At 31.4% G+C, this 21,261-nt stretch overlaps 2 protein-coding genes across 2 annotated transcripts; one reads left to right on the forward strand and one right to left on the reverse strand.

The window, feature by feature from the left end:
- The first annotated feature begins 423 nt into the window (after positions 1 to 423).
- Positions 424 to 5,019, forward strand: LOC11428449 (NAC domain-containing protein 37). The gene is made up of 4 exons (XM_003612090.4): positions 424 to 575; positions 2,044 to 2,224; positions 2,404 to 2,675; positions 4,221 to 5,019. The coding sequence occupies exons 2-4, from the start codon at positions 2,062 to 2,064 to the stop codon at positions 4,842 to 4,844; spliced, it is 1,059 nt and encodes a 352-aa protein (XP_003612138.1). The 5' UTR covers positions 424 to 575; positions 2,044 to 2,061; the 3' UTR covers positions 4,845 to 5,019.
- A 14,617-nt stretch (positions 5,020 to 19,636) lies between these two features.
- On the reverse strand, positions 19,637 to 20,717 carry LOC11429395 (histone H1). The gene is made up of 2 exons (XM_003612091.3): positions 20,196 to 20,717; positions 19,637 to 20,122 (listed from the first exon to the last, which is right to left on the reverse strand). The coding sequence occupies exons 1-2, from the start codon at positions 20,313 to 20,315 to the stop codon at positions 19,748 to 19,750; spliced, it is 495 nt and encodes a 164-aa protein (XP_003612139.1). The 5' UTR covers positions 20,316 to 20,717; the 3' UTR covers positions 19,637 to 19,747.
- Between the last annotated feature and the right edge of the window lie 544 nt (positions 20,718 to 21,261).

Here is a 21,261-nt window from a genome sequence, read left to right on the forward strand (position 1 = left end):
TGTTATTTCGGTCAATATAATTCACCCTTTGTAATTCACATGATTTAGTAGAAATTAATACCTCTTTAAATTTCACTCAATAAGTAGTATTCCTCTTAAAATATTGATGTATGATTAGCATTGAGTTCAATTTCCCGCGGATGCAGTGCAGTCATAGGTATGAATGAAGTAGATGGAAATTTGTGCCATTTTGTTTATTGAATCCTTGATGAGAGTTAGACATATTCTGCAAATGAAAAGGAAAAGAAACAAAAAGAAAAGAAAAAGGTAAAGAATGTTAGGTAATGACGTCACTACATGGGGGGACAACCATGAAGCCATGCGCAATTTGATTTGCGGTCCTTCCTTCCTTCCTTACTCTTTTCTTTTATTTATTCTTTATAATTAATCCCCTCACACACTCCTAACAGAAAATTCTTCTCTCTTCTCTCTCTCTCTCCCTGATCTATTTCCCTCTCTCTCTCTCTCTCTCCCTCTCTCTTCCTAACTCAAACCTAGCTCCTTGATCATTTTGTCTACTTCTTCTCTTCATTGAAGTACTTTTCTTCTTTAAACTAGTAAAATTTTCTCATCAGGTGAGCTTATAACACTAGCTACTATAGCTAGTGTAGTATAATTATATACTATAAAGTCCATCAACATATATATGTTCTTCTGCAAAATCTCCTTAACCTAGGTTCATGCATGCATGTTTTTCTTTACCAATTAATTCACCCAACACAGAATTGTAGTAATTTCCTATAACATGTAAGAAACAAACCATACAAGTCTTTTGTAAACCACAATTAATACACATGTAACATTTTTTTCATCTTCCATTTTTGTGCACAAACAGAACTATACTATAGGTTTATATCCAAAATTTTCATATCTGTTGAGTTTGAATTAAATTTACCAAAGTTATAAGAATGCTGCACCTGCAAAGTCTCTGAACATAGTATTAGGTTTAGAGAGAGTAGCCATAAAAGTAGTAGTAAAACATTTACCTCAAAATCCGTTTAATAAGGAGAATGAGTCAGTTAAGATGTGACATGAAAATTCTCGACAAAAAGACAATAAAGTCAGAGTAGTCCCAGTTTCTGTAATGAGAAGAACCAAGACTGTAATGTCTTCATCTAAACAAGCACTATATTCCTCTACTTTTTCTCATCCTTTTCTTTGCTTTTCATCCAATAAAACGTTTCCTCTCTTTTTGTCCCTTCACTTTTCACAAAACGCGTGCCCGTTTTACTATTATTACGTCACTCCCATCCTTATTAACCTAGTAATGACTATTTTATTCTCCTTAAGTCAGAAACCTAAGCATGCATTCTGTTGTTTCTCTGAAAAATTAGCACATTCTGTTTCCTTCAAAAGTTGTTTTTGATTGTTTTATACATGTCATTAACTGGTTAGATAAGTTAATTAATTAACTTATCTAGGTATTTTTAATAATTTATGAAATATATAGTATAGTATACTATTAGTAAGGCCTAATAATAATGAATGGTAATGTGGAATGGGGAACCCCGTTTGTTGATGAATCATAATTCCCACCACCATTCACTAACACAAGACAACATCATTAGCACAACCCTATACATGTCCGTTTCTTATATACCCTTGCTTGCTTCATCAAACTCAAGCCCTACCCTATTCATGTGTTTTTTCTTTTACCTTATCAAAACCAAACTCTCATCATAATCATTTGTTTTTCTTCTCTCTCTAACAAAGAATATCATTGTTTCTGAAATTATATAGTTTTGTTTTATAACACGCGCTTATAGTTAATTTATTTTTCCAATTTATTAATATGGTGAGTGTTGCTCACCACCAAATGACCTTATGATTATCTCTGATAACACTTGTCACCTTTTTACTAAAACACTTTTTATTAATATTTCTTTTCACTCTTTTCACTAGAGTTATTATCTTCTCTCTCATATATAGTATATATGTATTGATATTAACACTCACATACATCACATCCTGTTTGGTTATAATTCAAACATGATCAAGTGAGTGTGGTGGTGGGTATTAATGGTGGTGGTGAATTTGATGCAGCACCAGTGATTTGCTATCATGGATTCTATGGAGTCATGTGTCCCACCAGGGTTTCGTTTCCACCCAACTGATGAAGAACTTGTTGGTTATTATCTCAGAAAGAAAATTGCTTCTCAGAAAATTGACCTTGATGTTATCAGAGAGATCGATCTTTATCGTATTGAACCATGGGATCTTCAAGGTATATACACATACATGTACAAATACTTTTCTCCCACTCTTTTTCCTAACAAAATATTAGGGTTTTGAAGATCTAATATATATAACCATATAAAGTAATATCAAAGTTGAAATGCTATTTAGATCTATGCTTTTGTTTATGTCTATAGAAGTTATATAATTATGTGAATGAAATGGCAGAGAGATGCAGGATCGGGTATGAAGAGCAGAATGAGTGGTATTTTTTCAGCCATAAAGATAAAAAGTATCCAACAGGGACAAGAACCAACAGAGCTACCATGGCTGGGTTTTGGAAAGCTACAGGAAGAGATAAAGCAGTTTATGATAAGATGAAACTAATTGGGATGAGGAAGACCCTTGTTTTCTACAAAGGAAGAGCCCCTAATGGACAGAAATCTGATTGGATCATGCATGAATATAGGCTTGAATCTGATGAAAATGGACCTCCACAGGTAACTAATTAACCATACAATACCTATATCTTTCTAATCCTAACATTATCATATATTTTTTCATAATAAATTCGAGTAGTTTTCAACTTTTAAATATTTTCCTTTGCCTGTTTCTTATAGAGTAGTTCTTGACTTAAATGTCAAAGGTCACCTGAACGGTAAGAGTTTGATCTTGTAATATCAAGGGACTGAGTTGAATTAAATTCTTTAGAAAATAATTAAAAATTATGGTATGTAACTAACTAATTATATCTCAAATTAAAATTTGTAAAATGATTATTTGTGTCATTTTAATAAAGAGTGTCATTATGGACTTAACTCAGTTAGTAAGAACAATGCATAATATATACAAAGTCGGGGTTCAAACCCTAACCATAAAAAAAATAAAAATAAAAAGAGCAGCTCACGACTTCATTCTCTTTTCATTTGTTTTTGCATTTTTCTATGTAGCCATGCTAGTTTGATCTTTATCTAGTGATTACTGTCTGGCTAGTGGTTCAATGTGATGTCACTTCTACTTATTCTAAATTCAAATCGTGCACACTTTCTTTCTCTATTACTCACTTTCACTTTTTTCCTAGACCACTATAATCTAAATGTTCAACAAGGCACGTACACGCTTTCTTCAAACATAACTTTCACCAAACAACAAGTCAAAAGTCATTCTTTCAACAGCCAATAATTAATATTCTTTCATTCTCTTCCTTTTATGCTTACACACTTTTGTTTACATTTTGATTGTCAAAGGTAAACCTCAACGCAATTAATTAGTTGACTACATATACACCTACTATACTACTACCTCTCACCAAACTGATGGAAAATTATGCAAAAGCTAAAGAGACATCAAAACACATTAAAATAGAAAAATTAATAAACAAAAGGTGTAACTATTTTTTTTCCTCTTTTGCAATATAAAGCAACTCTAGTCAACTCAAAGTCAAACCTAATACATAACAACAGAAGAACATGATTGTGTCAACTGTCATCAACACATATAATTAACACTCTTTTTTAATGTACTCATTCATATTACTTGTACTTGATTGTTGATTATGCCTCATAGTTACGGATAAACGAGCATACCCAAACAAACCTAAACTTTTATTCGTAATAGATATAAACTGCGGTGGCTCTGCAGTCAGAGACGTAGGTATTTTAGTCAAACTTTGTCATCAAGCATTTTGTACTTTTTTTATGTACGTTTTCACTTATTTATTCTTTTGAATCGGAATTGTTGTTCATACATAATTTTATCGTTTTGGAAATAAGTCTACTATAAATCTATAGAGACCCAAGTGAATCTCAACCAATAAAAAGATGGTGTGTGGAAAAAAATTCTCAAAAGAAGTGACCTAGATTCCATACGTACGGTCATAGAGAATTCCACAGACATACAATCAATGCATTTGAGGTCCTTCTATTGACATTAGACGGTCTATATTTGAAATTCGCTAAATATATTCATGCACACCCTATTTAATAGTAGAGAATCCATCTTTCCTCAAGTTTCATATACTTAATTAAACTATATGGTTTGTGCAGGAGGAAGGATGGGTAGTGTGTAGAGCATTTAAGAAAAGAACAACAAATAGCCAAAGTACAAAAAGTACTATTGAAGGATGGGACACAAGCTACTTCTATGAAGAAGCTGCAAGTAGGGTCAACAATTCCATGGTGGATCCAATTGATCAGATAATTTCAAGGCAACCTCAAAGCTATTTATCCCAAAGTTATAACATGTGTAAGCTAGAGATAGAAGCATGCATGCATGCAGAACAATTTTTGCAGCTTCCTCAGCTTGAAAGTCCTTCATTGCCATTAGTAAAGAGGCCAAGCACAATGTCTCTAGTATCTGACAATAATAACGATGACATTAACGACCAAAACAGGTTGCTATTATTATCGAACAACAACGATAATGTTACTACAAATACAGTTACTGATTGGAGAGCTCTTGATAAGTTTGTGGCTTCTCAACTGAGTCACGAAGTTGAAACTGATCAAGGAGTGTTGTTGTCAAGTTTTGGAACAAATAATAATCCTAGCTCGGACATGGCATTGATGTTACTGCAGCAGGGTAATAGAGATGAAGAGAACAAGTTAAGTCCATTTTTGAATGCAAGTTCAGATTGCAGTGATATTGGGATATGCGTATTTGAAAAATGAAGCAAGAAGAAATTAATAACCATTTTATTTGTACTAGTATTAGTAGTATAGTACTATATAATATAAATGTTCCATGGATATATATTATATATGTTGAGATGAGACATATTATATATTTTTGTAAAAATATGTGTGGAAGAATTAAATTTTCTCTGCCCTTATGAATGAGTGCAAATTGAGAAGCATGCGTCAAAATGGCTCGAATCTAGATAGAATTTTATCTTATTTTAAGTTGTTGCAAATTAAGCAGGTGCATTAGTCTTATGCCATACTAGTAGATAGATATATAAAATGAGTCCCTATAGTCTCTGCAGGTGCATTTTATACATATATCAAAATTACAGGTGTGTATTATTCATTTTCTGCTGACAAAAAGAAATTGAACCTTCTTATATATAATCTTTGCCACTACTGATCTTTATAAGCATGCATGCATATTTTTTGTTGTTGTATAATCGATCTGCATTAATCTTTTTTACAAGTTACTTGCTTTCACAAATGGCTATAATATTATATTGTAGCTGTTAACCCGTGGTTAAAGTTAATACTTTAATATCAATTAATATTAAAGTTAATAATACTTTAATATCAATAATATGAAAAGCTAGGGTTAACGTTATTTTTCTATATATGTATTAGAGAAATAATTTCAGTTTCAGTATTTTGTTTTTCAATTTAAGTGAATTTGTGGGTGGTGATGGTATTCTAGACGTGATTTTCCAACAGATCATGCATAAATTGGAAAAAGAGAAAGCGCTATGAGGCGAAATAATAGTTATTTTGTTTATGTTCTTTACTTGTTTTATTTATGGGTCTTGCTAACGATAGTGCAACAAAACTCATATGTAGTTACCTGTCCGAGTCAAATTCAATTTGATGGGTTTCCCTGTTTTGACGGGTTTGGGCTTTCCCGATTTCAAAACACGGGTATGGGATGGGTAACAGATATATAGGTACACACCCCAAAGTCATACTCAAAACTCGTCCCAAATGTAGAAAATTAGTTTATGTTAATATGTCGTTATTTTGTTTAATAATTGTCATGTTATAAAAATTACCATTGATATTTAAAGGAGTAACTAAATCATTCGGTCAAACAAATGTTAAAATGAGCATATTACTGGAGAATGCATTATAACATTGCTCTTTCGATTGCAAAAAACTTCTATTATTTTAATTAAAAAATTATTCAATGTGGGGGCGGGGATGTGGTGGGGATACCCGAACCTGTCAGGGATGGGGATGAGATTCATTTTATCATCTCCATTGGGTATGGGTAGAGTAACGAGTAAGTATATGAGAGAATCATATATGGGAACGGGGAAGGTAAAACTCGTCCTCATTGCCATTCCTCCGAGAGTCCCTAGTACACTCTTAAAGAATTTCAAATTAAAGAAATTATTTTATACGAAAGTCAAATGTTACAATTTCTAATGCATTGATTACATACGTTTTTATAAAAACTTACTAATTGAGGCCCTTGAAGAGTGTCATAGAAGAACTTGTTAGAAGTTTCATTTATTTATATTTTAAAGTGGAAATGCAAGTCTCTTAGCTTTTTTTTTCTATTTTAATATTTTTTTTTATAAATTTCTATTTTAATATAGTATATGTATATATTTTTGTATTATATCTATTTTAATTTTTTTTAAAAATCTGTTTTATAATATTTATTTCAATTAAATTTATTCAAATAACTTTGAGTATATTTATATATTTTTAAAATTAAATTTTATAAAAAAAGTTTTTAAGGGAAATTTGTAATAGAAAAATATTTATCTTAAAATAAGTATCAGCGACTAATTACACATGAAAGAAAGTTAAATGGACAACAAATTGTGTCGCTAGTCCTTTTTAGATGACAAAATTAATCCTCGGAGAAACATTAAATAGTTTGTTTTCAAGCTCCTACAATTATAGTATATATTTAAATTTTGTAAATCTATGCAAGAAAAGGTCCAAAAAAAAAAAAGAAACAAAATTAGGGAAGAAAAACAAAAAACCACTTATACTTATTGCAAAATGATAAAGAATGTCCTTAAGCTATTGATTAAGAAGATAAAAATAAAAATATTATATTAGAAGATGATAAAAAGTGATGGATTTAACTTTTTAAACATTAAAATATTATTAAATCCAATGCAAACCTATTATTTTTAGTTTCCTTAGCAAATGGCTCTTTGGGACACTTGTTACCATAACCCATACTTGTAGTTGTTCCCCCTCTATTTGTTGTTAAAAGTTAAAAAAGTTTGTTTTAAAATAAGGGTCACCAATTCACTTCCCAATTTAAAACTTTTCTTTTTTCAATTATATTTGACTAGTTCATCTTATGCACTCCTCCAAAGCATTACGTATCATTTTACAAGCATTTATGATGGTGATAAACGTATCAATAGTTAATAAGGTTGGTTTCGTAAGAGGATCATGTCTTTTACAACTTTAATTACTTCTTAAACTATATACAAATTTCAAACGATGCTTATTTTAAATATGAGAGGGTACAAATGAATCATGAATTTGGTTTTTTAGAGGATGAATCACTGTTTTTCAATGGGGTTTAATCGCTTTTGGAAGAGCCGTAAATTCCATTTTTGAAACGAAAAAGGAGCGAAATGGTGAATGAATTAAATTGATTGATATATGTTTGCTTGGTGGGTCCGTAATCCGTATGTTGTCTAGCATGCATTTTGCGCCATTGCTCCTCTTTGACCATTTCACCATGCTTTGTATTATGCTATGCACTAAACTTTGACCATTTCACCATTGCTCCTCTTTGCAATTTTTCCCTTTCTAGCAAGAAAAGTTTCTTTTCTTTATTTTACTTTTCTCGTAGACTCTTTTATCGCTTAACTTTGGTTGAAGTCGTAGTACCTTTCAAATATACCGATTTCAACTTAACACATTCTTTAATCAAAGTTGCAACCCTTCAACTATGGCTAATTCTAACTTGAACTTTGGATCTAAAGATGTCTATTTGCATAAAATATTGCATCTCTTTTCATTTTATTATTATAATCCGAATGAGGCTATAAAGTAGGGAGTTAAGTATACAAAATATTAAAATTCTAAACTTCATTCTCAACCATACCTCCAAGGCAAAGATGGGTGTCGTTGATATGAACATAGGGCATGACATCACAGAGAAATTTATCATCTAACCATTTATTGTATCAAATTGAAACAAGTCTGTATTGGAGAGTCTAGTAGTACGAACTACGAACATATACCCCTCCATGAATTTTGGGTGTAGATAAAGTCTTTTGGTTAACCCAATAACAAGAATTTCTGCCCCAGATAAAAGAATGAACAACGACATTAATATTCTCACACGACCAAAGCTACTCAAAAGACTCCTCTTCGAACTAGTTAGCCTACCATTAATCTTATCCAATATGTGAAAATATGAATTTTTTACTCTTCTATAGTAAGCATAGGTAACACAATATATTTGTCCATTTGAGTAGTACGACTAAAATGAAGAAGAGACTCAAACTTCCACAACTTAGGCTGAGGAATATTAGTGAAAGTTACAAATTTGGACTTCTATATATTAATCTTTAAGCTAGATTTCAAGCATAAAATAAAAGTTGTAACACATTAATCCGAACTGGCTTCACTTGACAAAATTTAGTTATATTAAGAGAAGACGATCATCAACAAATAGTAGATGAAAATACTAGGGTCGCCATTAGAAATCGTAACTGGACTTCATACATTACTAGTGACATGATTATGAATCATAAGGGATTGTTTCTCCAAACGCAACACAAATAAGTAAGGTGAAAGAGGATCTCCTTTCCTTAAGTCTCTCTTAGATTTGAAGGTGTCAAGCTTTTCACTATTCCGCTTAAGAGAAAGAGAGGAAAAGGTAATACGACTCATAATAAGATTTATAATTGACGCAGTCGGAAGCGTAGGGTAGCAAGCGCTAAACCTAGATTGAAAAGAAACAAGTTCGCAAGCGACGAACTTGTAAAAATAGGATTCCGAAATCCACCAGATCGAAATTGAGAAAACTCTAAAATATTATTGATTGAACAATAGTTTATGTCTCTTAGGCTACAACTGTTAAACTTCAAAAGGGAAATAATAAAACCCTAATGGGCCGAAAATAACAAACTAAAAATAAAATAAACAAGTAATAAAATTAGGCTGAAATAATAAAATACTACTAGATTACTAAGAAAACCCTCCTACATCAATATCAATAATAATGAAAGGGAAGCCAAATTTTAAGAGAGTCATCCTCATAAAATCGCATATGCAAATAATGGAAGGGAAGCCAACTGTAATCAATAAAAAGTCTTTCTTATCTTTCTTGTTGTGCATGTAATGAGCAATAATTGCATAAGAATACCATTTAATCTATTAAATAAATAAGACTCAAACTTAATATTGTCAATAACCATTTCTAAAACATGACTTTGACCATGGGCGGTTCTATGGCCCGGCGACCCCATGCACTCGCCCGGGCTCCGGCCCAAATTTTTTTCAATTTCTTATGTAAATCCCTATGAATTTCTTATATAACCCCCTATAAATTGGGCAATTTCTTTAGATTTTTTTATTATTTGCTTGCAATTTCTTATGTAAACCCCTATAAATATGTTGCAATTTTTTTTTGCCCGGGCTTTACAATAATCTTGGCTCCGCCACTGAGTCTTTGACATGGTCCACAACAGCCAAGACGTTGATTTGAGAAATATAAACTTATTGCATGTGCAAGTGATTCTTTGCTTGGATAAGCATGCATACTCTTTCATCTTTATTCATATGATTTTGATCGTATAGCTGCTTAGCTACAAGATGGACCAAAATGGTCCAATTCGACCATTTAATCACCTTATATTCCAACATTTGCAAGCACTATATTTGTATTTATGCTATTATGGCCCCAAAAAAATAGTATATTTATATATACCTTAAGGAAGCTTGGTAGTTATCTGTTTGATTTCACTCCAAACATACAAGATTTGATAATTTAGCTATAGGTGGACCAAATGGTCCAATTAGTATTCCTATAGACCCCCCCTCCCCCTTATCAATTCATTCTAACATTCCTTGCATTATATTATGTTAATCAACTTCGGTATGAACTTTACGTATAGACGGACAAACTATCCAAGACAATTCAAACGATTTGAATAGTTTCCCTTTTATACTTGAGAGAATACAACCGTTGAAAGAATGACAATAAAGAACAAGAGAGAAGATAGTAGATAGAATGTATAAATTGTACTATTTGTCAATTGTTGACTCTCTTTTGTTATTACTTATTTCTTACGGCTTGAACACGGCGTTAGTAGATAAATTTTTCATTTGTTTTGCTGTCATCAAAACATCAATCGTGAGATAATGTGGCTAAACCAAATTGATTCTTACATATTCAAGGACTTGAAAATTAACATGCATATCAATGTTCTTTTTTTTACGCAAGAATTGAAATCAAGAACTTTAGTGTAATTTATTTTCTTACTACTTTATCCACACTTTCAAAACACTTTTGGATTCTCTTGTATCCTCTTTTGATAGCTCAACTTCAAGACATGTCTCACAAGTCCGCATTGATCTACGTGTAGTTTCTTTCAACAAGTAGGGTCCAAAAGTGGTAAACAATGTGTGCTCAACTTTTGGCACTAAAAGGATCATATTTCATCTTTTTGTCGACTCAAAGAGTTTAAACTGAAACACACCTCATTGTTAAATTTTGAAGCAGTATCATTAATTCTATCAAGTTCATTGAAATCATCCACAAAAAATCTTAATTATATGCCCTAAAAAAAGTTGTTCCTTCTTGCCAATAGCATCAATCCACCACACCTTCTAGCACCAATAATTTTGTACCATTTTTTTTAACAATGATTGCTAAATTTGATGATAACTTATACTCTGTCAAATGTCAATTCGGTTAATTAATTGGAACTTCATTACTCCATAAAGCAAGAGGCATTTTTGTGCTCCACATGCAAAAGTTGTTCCAAAACATGGTAAAAGAAAAATTAAGTGACATGATGGTAACTTTTGTATCAAGCTTAAGCTTTAAATTTCATATTTAAATGTGATTAACTTTTATGAGATATTCAATTATATCCTGCAGGGGTTAGTACCATTTCACTCCCTCTAGAAACCTTCCACAAGAGTATCTCTCTATAAATTTTCACTATGCCCTCAAGATTAGTGATCATTAACTAGTCCATGTGTCAACGCAACGCATAGAAAGTTAAGAATAATTCTTATATGTCCATGATGTATTATATTTAACCAACCAAATTTATAAATGGATGACTCAACTGATTTGAGTTAAGGGAAAAGGAGTTGAAGATCTTAGATTTAAACTCGAACAAGAGTAAATTTTTAATCTAACGACTAATTACTAACATTTGCGATTAATTTTTTTTTTAATATGATAGTCCTTTTCTTGAACAATCATTTAATTCTTGAGTTGTTTGTTTAAGAAGTACGGCAAAATCCAACATAGCCAAAAATAAATTGAGACAAAGATATGAAAAATACATGTTGTTACAAGAGAAATTTGATAAGAAACACAAAAATTCTATGTGGTAGCATGTAACACTCACAAATGACAATAACTCTTTTTCATGTATGGTCGGTCAGAATTTAATTAGTCAAATATCGTATTTATGTATTTTTTACTTTTTGTATAAATTATTCGTAACAAATACAATTACTTAAAAAAATTTGGATATATCTTAATCTTATTCAAATTTTGGATCAGATATAATTTTTATTGATCCAATTTTTTCTTATATATAAGATCGGAGGGAGTGTAGGTGAACTTTGCAATTATTATGAACTCATGATCAAATGCCTGAAGCGTGACATGTGCTAGTAAAAAAAGAGAGAGAGAAGTCATGGTGGGAAGTGACCTCACCACTCTATAAAACCCATCCTTTTCAGTCGGCATATGACTTAAGTGAAAACAAAGTTTAAAACCAAAAACCAGTGCTAAAAAATAACATACTAACTTCTTGTTATGATTAATAGTACACTCCTGTTATGAATACATGGTAAGTAGATCTTGGTCGGAAAGTTTTATGTTTATGTATGGGCCAAAGCTGGAGTGTAGAAAAATGTAGACAAAGTGTGTGATGAAAAAAGGATGATAAATTAGTGCAATGGTTGACCCTAACAAGGTTTCTTTTTTTAAAGAACAATGATACCTATTATGGCACGCAACTATGCAGCTTTCATATAAAAGGAAGTATAAATAAGTCCAAATATAGCCTTAGATATTGAGAACATAAGTGCTATAAATGCTTTTCTTTTAGTAACTCTTCTTTCTCTTTTATTAACTCAAGTTTTGGACCGTTATTATATTCTTCGAAGCTTAGAGACCTTTGGGAGGGTCTTAAACGTCCTTCGAAGGGACTTAAAGGTTCTCCAAAAAGGATTGTTGGGTTAGGCGCGCTCTCCTAGAGGGCATCGCCTTCCTGGATCCTCAGAACTTGCCTGAATCTATTATTAAGAACTCTTCAGCTTTAAAAGCACCACGCCTTGTACCAAGACTTGTGCTTGGGGGCTGTGGACCGTCATAATATTCCTAAGGACTTAAAGACCTCCAAAAGGGCTTCTTAGACCTCTCAAGAAGGTCTTAGCACCCTTGAAAAGAGTCATATGGCCCAAGGCGCGCTCTACCCATAGCGCCGCCATAATGATCTTTAGAATCTTCTAGAAACCACCCTAAATACATAAATACCCCTATTACTTGGAGACTAAGAAACCAAAACCCAAGCCCATAGAAGGCTATAAATACCACCCTTGAGAACACTCTCAGATATCCAATAATGAGTCTAAAACCCTAATATACGATTCTTAACCCTAGAATACCTTATTGTACTTTTTGCAAGTACAAGTTTCATGCCGACTTCAATAACAAAGAGGGACCTATGTGTTATATAGTACTTGATGTCACTTCTCATGTCTTAAAAAAGATCATAGTTGATCGATCTCATGACAAAATCAAGCTTAAAGTTTTCCTTTCTTAAGATTGATTTGAAAATTTGATTAAATTTATTAGAATTTTAAAATTAAGATTAAATTCAGTTATTTAGTTGGGTAAAGAATGATTTTTTTGGTTACAATTGGTTAAAGAATGATTAAAATTATGTAAATAAAATAGTATAAATGAAAGGTAAAATTAAATGAAAAAAGTTTCACCAAAACTTAGCATTTCCTTTAGTTATCAAGATTTTTTATTTCTTAATGATAATGATTGAGGTCTTGTTGATTTCATTTAACTTAATTTTTCTAAAATGTTAAAGAATGTGATAGAAATTAGATATAAAAAATTACTTTGATCTTCAATTTGTGTGTCTCTAATACTCAACGGTCATATTAGAGACCAACTTCGTATTTTTTTGGTTTCTAATTTTGTTTGGTTAATTCATCAGTTTATTCTAGTTAGTGACTAACATTAATTAAATATAGGCTTAATTCCACTTTTGGTCATCGTATTTTGGCCTACTCACGAAACTGGTCCTGCCCTTTTAAAACAGAACAAAACGGTCATTCAATTATCATTTTTGTTGCATTTTTCGTCATACCCCCCATTTTATTCTCCAAAAATGCAGAGAAATGACAGTTTTAGACCTACCCCCTATGCTCAACCATGAAATAAACAAGGAATAAAGCATGTGGGTACAAAGAATCCACTTTATTCAACACACTAACCAAAAAAAACCCTAATTTCTAAGATATGTTTCAAATTAGAGTTTTTTTTGTTAGTGTGCTGAATAGAATAGATTCCTAGTGCCCACGTGTTTTATTCATTGTTGACTTCATGGTTGAGCATAGGGGTAGGTCTAAAACCGCCTAAAATTGTCATTTCTCTGCGTTTCTGGAGTTTGAAAATAGGAGGTATGACGAAAAATGCAGCAAAAATGATAATTGAAGGACCGTTTTGTTCTGTTTTAAAAGAGCAGGAACAGTTTCGTGAGTAGGCCAAAACACGAGGACCAAAAGTGTAATTAAGCCTTAAATATATTACCTAATAATAAAGAACTATGAGGACTATATACATGGCTAAGTTGGTTTTTAAGAGAACTTGGTTGAGTGGCTACCTACATCCTTGCATAACTATATGATATGATATGATGATATATCCAGTGAATATGACCTTTTCTAGCATGTCTATGATCTTAACGAATGTCTATCATCCCTTGGAGCCCCTGTAACACCATTAGTTTAGTTCATCATATAATGGTCATTATTTGGAACGCCGTATAAAGAAATCATTGTTGCCTTTGTAAGCAGTGGATCTTTGAAACACTAATATAGTTCTGTTAATATTTTTTGGATTTATAGGTGACTCTTTTACAATAAGAATAAATGACTCTTATAACTTGAATTAAGCCCAAATGATAAGGCAGTAGCAGAACCGTGTAATTCCTAAGCAATATATGTTAGGTATTCCAAATATATTGTTTTTCAACGTCCCTAATATATTGTTTTTTGGTGTCACATCCCCAATATCATTTCAAATGTACAACACATTTAAAAAATGTAAATTGTATATAGGGATGGATCTATAAATACATTTCAAGTGTGGGTAAATAAGTAGCAACTGAAATAATGATCGATTTTTAATATTTTATACTTTAGTGATTGAATTTTGGTCACTATTTCTGTCACTAAACTTAATAGAGACTGAATTTTACTTTAATGGCTGAATTTGCAATCACTATTTATGTCGTTATACATATTAGTGACCGATTTGCATACCTTAGCGACTGCAAATTCGGTCACCAAAGAAAAAAATTCTACTTTAAAAAAAAAATCATACACGGCTATAAGCTAGATCCGCCCCTGATTGTATACGTCTAAAAGTACACTTTCATATAAAAATCTCTCAAACACTTGGTTTTTTTTTTTTTTTGAAAAATGAGAGTGGTGAAAATTGGCCCCTTAGGGCTTACACAATATAGGCTTGAACTCAATATTGACTGAAAAACAAGCCAACAATATGTGCCGTTCGATATAAGGACTAGACAATATTCAAAGCTCATTTGTAGAGATAAGCTAAGCCTTTATGCAAAAAATAAACAATTAAAAGAATTAAGCTAAACCTAAAAATTTAAAATAAGCTAAGCCAAAAAAAAAAAGTTAGAAGAGTTAAGCTAAGCCTATAAATTAAACAATATTCATAGCCCATATGTAGAGATAAGCTAAACCTATAAAAAAATTATATATATATATTAGAAGTGATTCACATATTATTAAACATAAACATTACACTAAAGGATGAAAAACGACACGAAATTTGAAACAAAGTTTTGTAAATATAAAGGCAAAGGATTATAATTGAAAGTGAGAAAACAACCATTATAATTTCGATGAAAAAATGAGTGATTAGAAGATAAGTGGAGGGATACTAGAAAAATCTTTCTTTCTTATTTCAATTGGCTCAATGTTAGGTTGAAGTACTTCTCATAAAAAAAATAGAAAATTGCTCTTCTCTCTTTTGTTTTTGCTCATTCACCGATCGTAAAAGTGCATGCGCGAGTTAACTCATGCTGAAAAATGTCCAACCTGAGTTAACTCACGTTGAAAAAAGTCGAGCGTGAGTTAACTCACGCCGAACATTTTCAGGAAATGAGCAATTTTAAAAGGGAGAAAAACAATTTTCTAAAAAATACAGCTTAAATCACCAAGTCAATCTAGTTTAAACAACATCATTTCTTTTCATCAAGATGAAGTCTGTTTTTAACTACCGTTTATTTTAAAACAATAGTTAATTACAATTTGAACCTTTTTAAACCGGTGTAACCGATTTGAAAAGTTTTCTGTCGAGGTATTTCGTGTAATTTGAAGTGCCTATGAGCAATTAATATAGGTCTTAAATAGCAATTTTCCCGTGAGATTGGGAAGTTGTGGTAAAATGGACTCCAAGTGGTAATAGCTACTCTAGCTTTGGGCTTTTTTATAATCACTGTATGAAATGGTCTTTTCCATTTTTTTTATACAAAATTACATTTTGTATTTAATGAAAAGTGGAAATTATTTTCTATGTCTCTCACGCGCCCTCTTAATTTTAAAATTACTCATGTTCGAATTATAGAATTTGAAACAGAAAAATATGTTGCGGACTGTAGAATATGAATCATGTCAATAACCAAAGGCTTCAGCCATTTCCCCTCACATCTCCATTTTCATATTTCAACCTAAAATACAGTCAAAATCCTCTAAAATTTGAATTCCACAACTTGTGCATTTTTCATCTGAAGTTGCTCAAATCCATTACATTTTCAACTACCATATAAGAGGTTCGTACACATTTGCTCAAATTTTTGTTACTTGATTTGCAGTTATTCTATCATAATGGTTGGGTTTAGATTTTAGAAGATGAAATGTGTTCCTTGTCATTTTTTATTCTAAAATCCGAAATGTGTACAGAGATGCAAAATTGTTGATTTCTCTCAATTTTGTCAACATTTAAGATATGGAAACACCTCAATCATGTTATGGGTAACAGGATGTCCATGACTCTTTCTATTAGGTTGATGAAGTGCAAAGCCAAGAGAGGTAGATCCTCTCATGAGCCACAATCGAAGGAGCATGAGCGTGTATCACAACCTTAGGTAGAGGGGGAGGAGGAGCATGAGCAAGCATCATCATAGGCGGAAGAGTCATACCTTGTTGGCCCGTCCCATATATGAGCTCTGCCATTATATGTGGACCATGTGGCTTGATGCATATGGGAGGGAGATGTACAATACATCTTACTCTATTAGTTCCAATTGATCTTCTTATTTTACCACATAAAAGGGAAACACAATCATTTTAGAATAAGGTTGATGTTACAATGTCTCGTTTGAAGGATCAATTGGACCAAATTAATAGTCCTTTCAACCATAGCAACACGAGAAATGAGGTCAATGTTAAGTATCTTTATCTATCAATCGGCTCAAATGGACATGTTTGATTCACAACATGCAACTTCAAAACAATGATGATGTGAGAATCAAATTCTCTATATAATTTCAAGGGACCAATTGAATTAGACGCTACATTAGTGAGATATGCTCGCTCCAGGACATATAAAGAAATTAGGACGTGCACGGATGAACTCAATGTGAAAATTTATTTATCTTTTTTGTTTATGTTGCTATTGTTGTTGAAGTTCATTTTATGGTGAACTTGTAGTTGAATCGCGTTGCTCTAGAATTGGATTTAATGGAAAAATTTCTGATGTTCTATCTTCTCGTTGATTTTATATTATGAAATTCAAAATCACAAATACGATTTAGATTATAAAGTCTGAACTGAACGATAATAATTTTAAAAAACTAGTTTTGATCTTCTATCTTCTCATTGATTTTAGATTATGAAATTCAAAATCACAATTAGAAAAGTCCGAACGATAATAATTTTAAAAAACTAGTAAGACACGTGAGAGGGATGGAGAAAAATAATTTCATTATTAATGAAACACAAGAAACTTTTGGAAATTGTAGGAAATTGCTCGTGGAAATCTGTCGAATAATATTTGCATTCACACGTTCATTCCACACCTCATTAAGGTATCATATCTATTAGATCATCCTTTTTCTTCCTTTCTCTCGATGTGTAGAATAGATATTAGTAGGGGTGGGTATGGTTCGGTTAACCAACAAAATCGAACTAAACTGAACCAAATTGCTGAAATGGTTCGGAAAAACTGAACTGAACCGTCTAAAGTTTGGTTACCAAAGTTATGATTCGGTTAACCGTTTGCTTACCTATTAATCAAACCGAACCGAACTAAAATAAATATTTTTTATCCAATGAATAAAACCACATTTAAGAAGAAAAAAAATAACAAATTAAATTTAAAAGCTAGAATAGTTTATTTTTTACAAAAAATAAGCATTTTCTAAAATAAAAAAAAAGTAAAAAGAGATCGTAATAAGTTGTTTTGAAGAAGTTGTTTTACGATCTCTTTTTTTTTTTTTTTTTTAAAAAAAAGGCTTATTCAAAACAGCTTATTTTATGCAAAACTTCTTATTTTAAAAAACAACTTATTCTAAAAAACAGCTTATTTTTGCAAAACAACTTATTTTAAAAAACAGCTTATTCATAAAAGCTTATTTTATGAAAAACAGTTTATTCAAAACAACTTATTTTAAAATACAACTTATTCAAAACAACTTATTTTAAAACAGCTTATTTTAATCAGTAAAACAACTTATATGTTTAAATCTAACTAATTATACTCATATACAAAGTGTTGGTTAATTTTTTCCCAGCATTTTTCATGTTTATTATCAGTAAAACTTGTTGGTCCCCGTGGTTGTCAACTTTCTAATGAGTTCACTTAGCCAAAATTGTCACTTTGCATAGGTAGAAGTTTTGGGGATCAAAGCAAATACAAGCTCTCCTCTTGTGTGATAAGCTTAGAGTACACTTTGCTCTCAACTTATTTTAAAACATTCACGTATTTTCCCTGATATAACTATATATTGCATTTTATCCTATTTTAACTTGAATGAACCTTCTGTCCATATTTTCCTTTAATTTCTCCACAACTTTCAGTATCACCGTCACTTAATTTTAGATATTTTATTGTTGTATTGAGTTTTTTATTTTAGAAGACAAAATGAAGTTTTAATATTTCATTTGTCGGTTTTGGAACTTTGTACATAATATTTGTTTGTCTTTTATCGTCTTATAATCGTAACGAGGATCCAAAACTATATATCAATGATCTTTAAAAGCATAAATCGATAAAAAATCTGGTGTAATTTAAGCTGTTTTGATAATAAACAGTTTTGAATAAGCAGTTTTTTAAAATAAGTTGTTTTACATAAAATAAATTATTTTGAATTAGCTGTTTTTATAATAAGTTGTTTTGAATAAGTTTTTTTTTTTTTTTAAATAAGTCGTTTTCATAAAACAAGTTGTTTTGCATAAAATAAAATGTTTTAAAATAAGTTGTTTTGAATAAGCTCTTTTTAAAATAGATATGGTTAATGGTTCGGTTTGGTTCGGATAATTGTGGTTACTAACGGTTCAGTTCGGTTAGTGAACTGTTATTAAAATAATGGTTCGATTCAAGAATTGGTTAAATGGTCCAGTTAATTTTGATACAGTTCGGTTCGATTAACCGATTCGAATTGGTTTATGGATATTTTTGCCCATCCCTAGATATGAATGTTTAATAAACATTACCTACGTAGAAAACTTAAAAGTTGTTGAGTATTGAAATGTCACCGGTCATCTCAAAGAATGAACTTTTCCTGAGTTAAGATGCTCAGATAAATTAAGGAAAATTCTATGATGAGGTCATGAGAATGACTTTTCTGGTGAAGTTAACACTGTAACATCAAAAGTGTTGTGAATAACACCCCCTCTTTGTACAGTGGTATCAAAAGTTCAATCCCCATAGTATCATCAATTCATCAAATTAACAAGAATACACTTAATTTAATTTTATTCTACCTTGTTTTAAATGTAACACTTAAGACTATCATATGATATCACCAACTCTGTTTACATATTAAAGGTGTAACGATAAAATATTATTTGTAAGTCCAAAATGTTGCAAGCATTACTAGATGAATTACTATTGATCATTAATTAGTAATCAACAGTTTAAAAATGAATCAAACATTAAAAATAAAATTAACTTTTTAAAAAAAATCAGTTTAATGATTGCACCATAGAAACTCCCAATTATTAATACTTGCACTTTGATTGTCATAGTGAATTAACATCGGATTAGTCCGCACATTCTCAATGATACAGAAAATTCATCCCACAATTTAAATCAGAACAAAAATAGCAAAAGGATGTCTCAAAAAAACAGCTCCACTTGAGTCGTATATTCTAAAAAGCTAGCTAGCTGCGAGTACTACAAAGAGACTTCAGGCCAAAAAACAGTTATCATATTCACACATACTATATTACATAGTTTCAGTTGCAGCATTAGCTTTTCTACCCCTCTTATTAGTAGTAGACTTAATGGACTTGCTCTTCTTATTCACAACCTTCTTCTTACCACCAACCGTTGCATTTGTCTTCCTCTTCTGGTTTTGTTGCTTCTTCTCCGCAACAGAGTCTTTTTTCTCCTTCTTCGGCTTCTCGGCATCAGATAGTTTATACGAAGCTTTGATCTTCACCAGCTTCCCTCTCTTGGTTTGATTCTTAAGCTGCAAGCTTAGTATCTTCTTGAAATTTGCTGGGAGCACCGGCTTGAACTTCTCGTCCATGTATTTCGCTATAGCGTAAGGGCTTGAGCCATTCCTCTCCTTTAGAGCCAGTAAAGCCTCCTTAACCATCTACAAAAATAAATAAGTATACGCTTAAATCAACCAGAAGTTTGAAACTATATTGAAAGTTTGAAACAATTACCTCAAAATATGGAGGATGAGAAGCTGTTTTGGTTTGTTTGGAAGCTTTTGGTTTCATTTCCTTCACAGGTTTAGGCTCCACCGGCATTTCAACATCATCAACTTCTCCGGAAGCAGACATAACTAATGAAACTTTTTTACTGAGTAGTGAGTTAGATGAAACGGTAACTTGTGTTAAATAGTAAGATAATAATTAGTTTGCTATTGGTAGAGTCCAGTGATGGAGGTTGCCAACGTGGCAAAGAGATATCAAGAACGTACACGTGGTGTCAATATAAGAGTTACTTGTGGAAAGTGAAAAAATCGGTGACGTGACTCTGGCGGTGGATTAGAATGCCACTGTGTTTTTGTTTTGGTCACTTTGGCTTAAAAGGGGAAGCGCGCAGATAACATGAGGAGTGTGATTTTTTGCTGATTTAATTCCTTCATTTTCATCCAACATTCTTTGTTTTTCATTCTGGTTTTTTTGCAATGATGATGCTCAGAAAGAATTGATTGCAATGTCGGTAAATTGTATTATGTATTTCCTCCGTTTTTAAATATAAGCAAAATTAATTTTTTAGATTCATTTATTTAATAATATATGTGATCTATATTATGGACCACATACATCATTAAATGAATGAACCTAAAATGTTCATTTTATTTATATTTAAAAATGGATAGAATAATAAGGTAGAATTTGAAGACATTTAGGATCCAAACAAAATCTACAAGACGTTTTTCATTGAAGTATTTTTTCGTGTAGTTTTTATACTCCTTCCAATTCCATATTATACGACTTAGTTAGATCAATAAAAAATTGATGTATTTGAATCAAATAATTGAGTTGATTGGTAAGCTTCATTCAAAAGATATATTGTTAAAAAGAATTTGAGTTTGATTCTTATGTGAAATAATTTTTGGTTAAGTTTATTTACCTCCAACCGATTTTAAATTATAAAGATATATTTTTCTTGAAAATCGAAGGATTAAAACCGATAAAATTAAATTCAATTTTAGACTAAATATGTATATTTGTGATTCAACTTATTTATATATATATATATATATATATATATATAGGA

The sequence above is a fragment of the Medicago truncatula genome, chromosome 5, assembly GCF_003473485.1.
Source record: "Medicago truncatula cultivar Jemalong A17 chromosome 5, MtrunA17r5.0-ANR, whole genome shotgun sequence".
Taxonomy (NCBI): Eukaryota; Viridiplantae; Streptophyta; class Magnoliopsida; order Fabales; family Fabaceae; genus Medicago; species Medicago truncatula.

What these genes read in the sequence shown, in the direction of transcription:
- LOC11428449 (XM_003612090.4), top strand. Translation starts at nt 2,062, where the DNA reads ATGGATTCTATGGAGTCATGTGTCCCACCAGGGTTTCGTTTCCACCCA. An exon ending in TGAACCATGGGATCTTCAAG is followed by an intron (nt 2,225 to 2,403) that starts GTATATACACAT and finishes ATGAAATGGCAG; the next exon opens with AGAGATGCAGGATCGGGTAT. An exon ending in ATGAAAATGGACCTCCACAG is followed by an intron (nt 2,676 to 4,220) that starts GTAACTAATTAA and finishes TGGTTTGTGCAG; the next exon opens with GAGGAAGGATGGGTAGTGTG.
- LOC11429395 (XM_003612091.3), bottom strand. Translation starts at nt 20,315, where the DNA reads ATGTCTGCTTCCGGAGAAGTTGATGATGTTGAAATGCCGGTGGAGCCT. An exon ending in CTCATCCTCCATATTTTGAG is followed by an intron (nt 20,123 to 20,195) that starts GTAATTGTTTCA and finishes TTATTTTTGTAG; the next exon opens with ATGGTTAAGGAGGCTTTACT.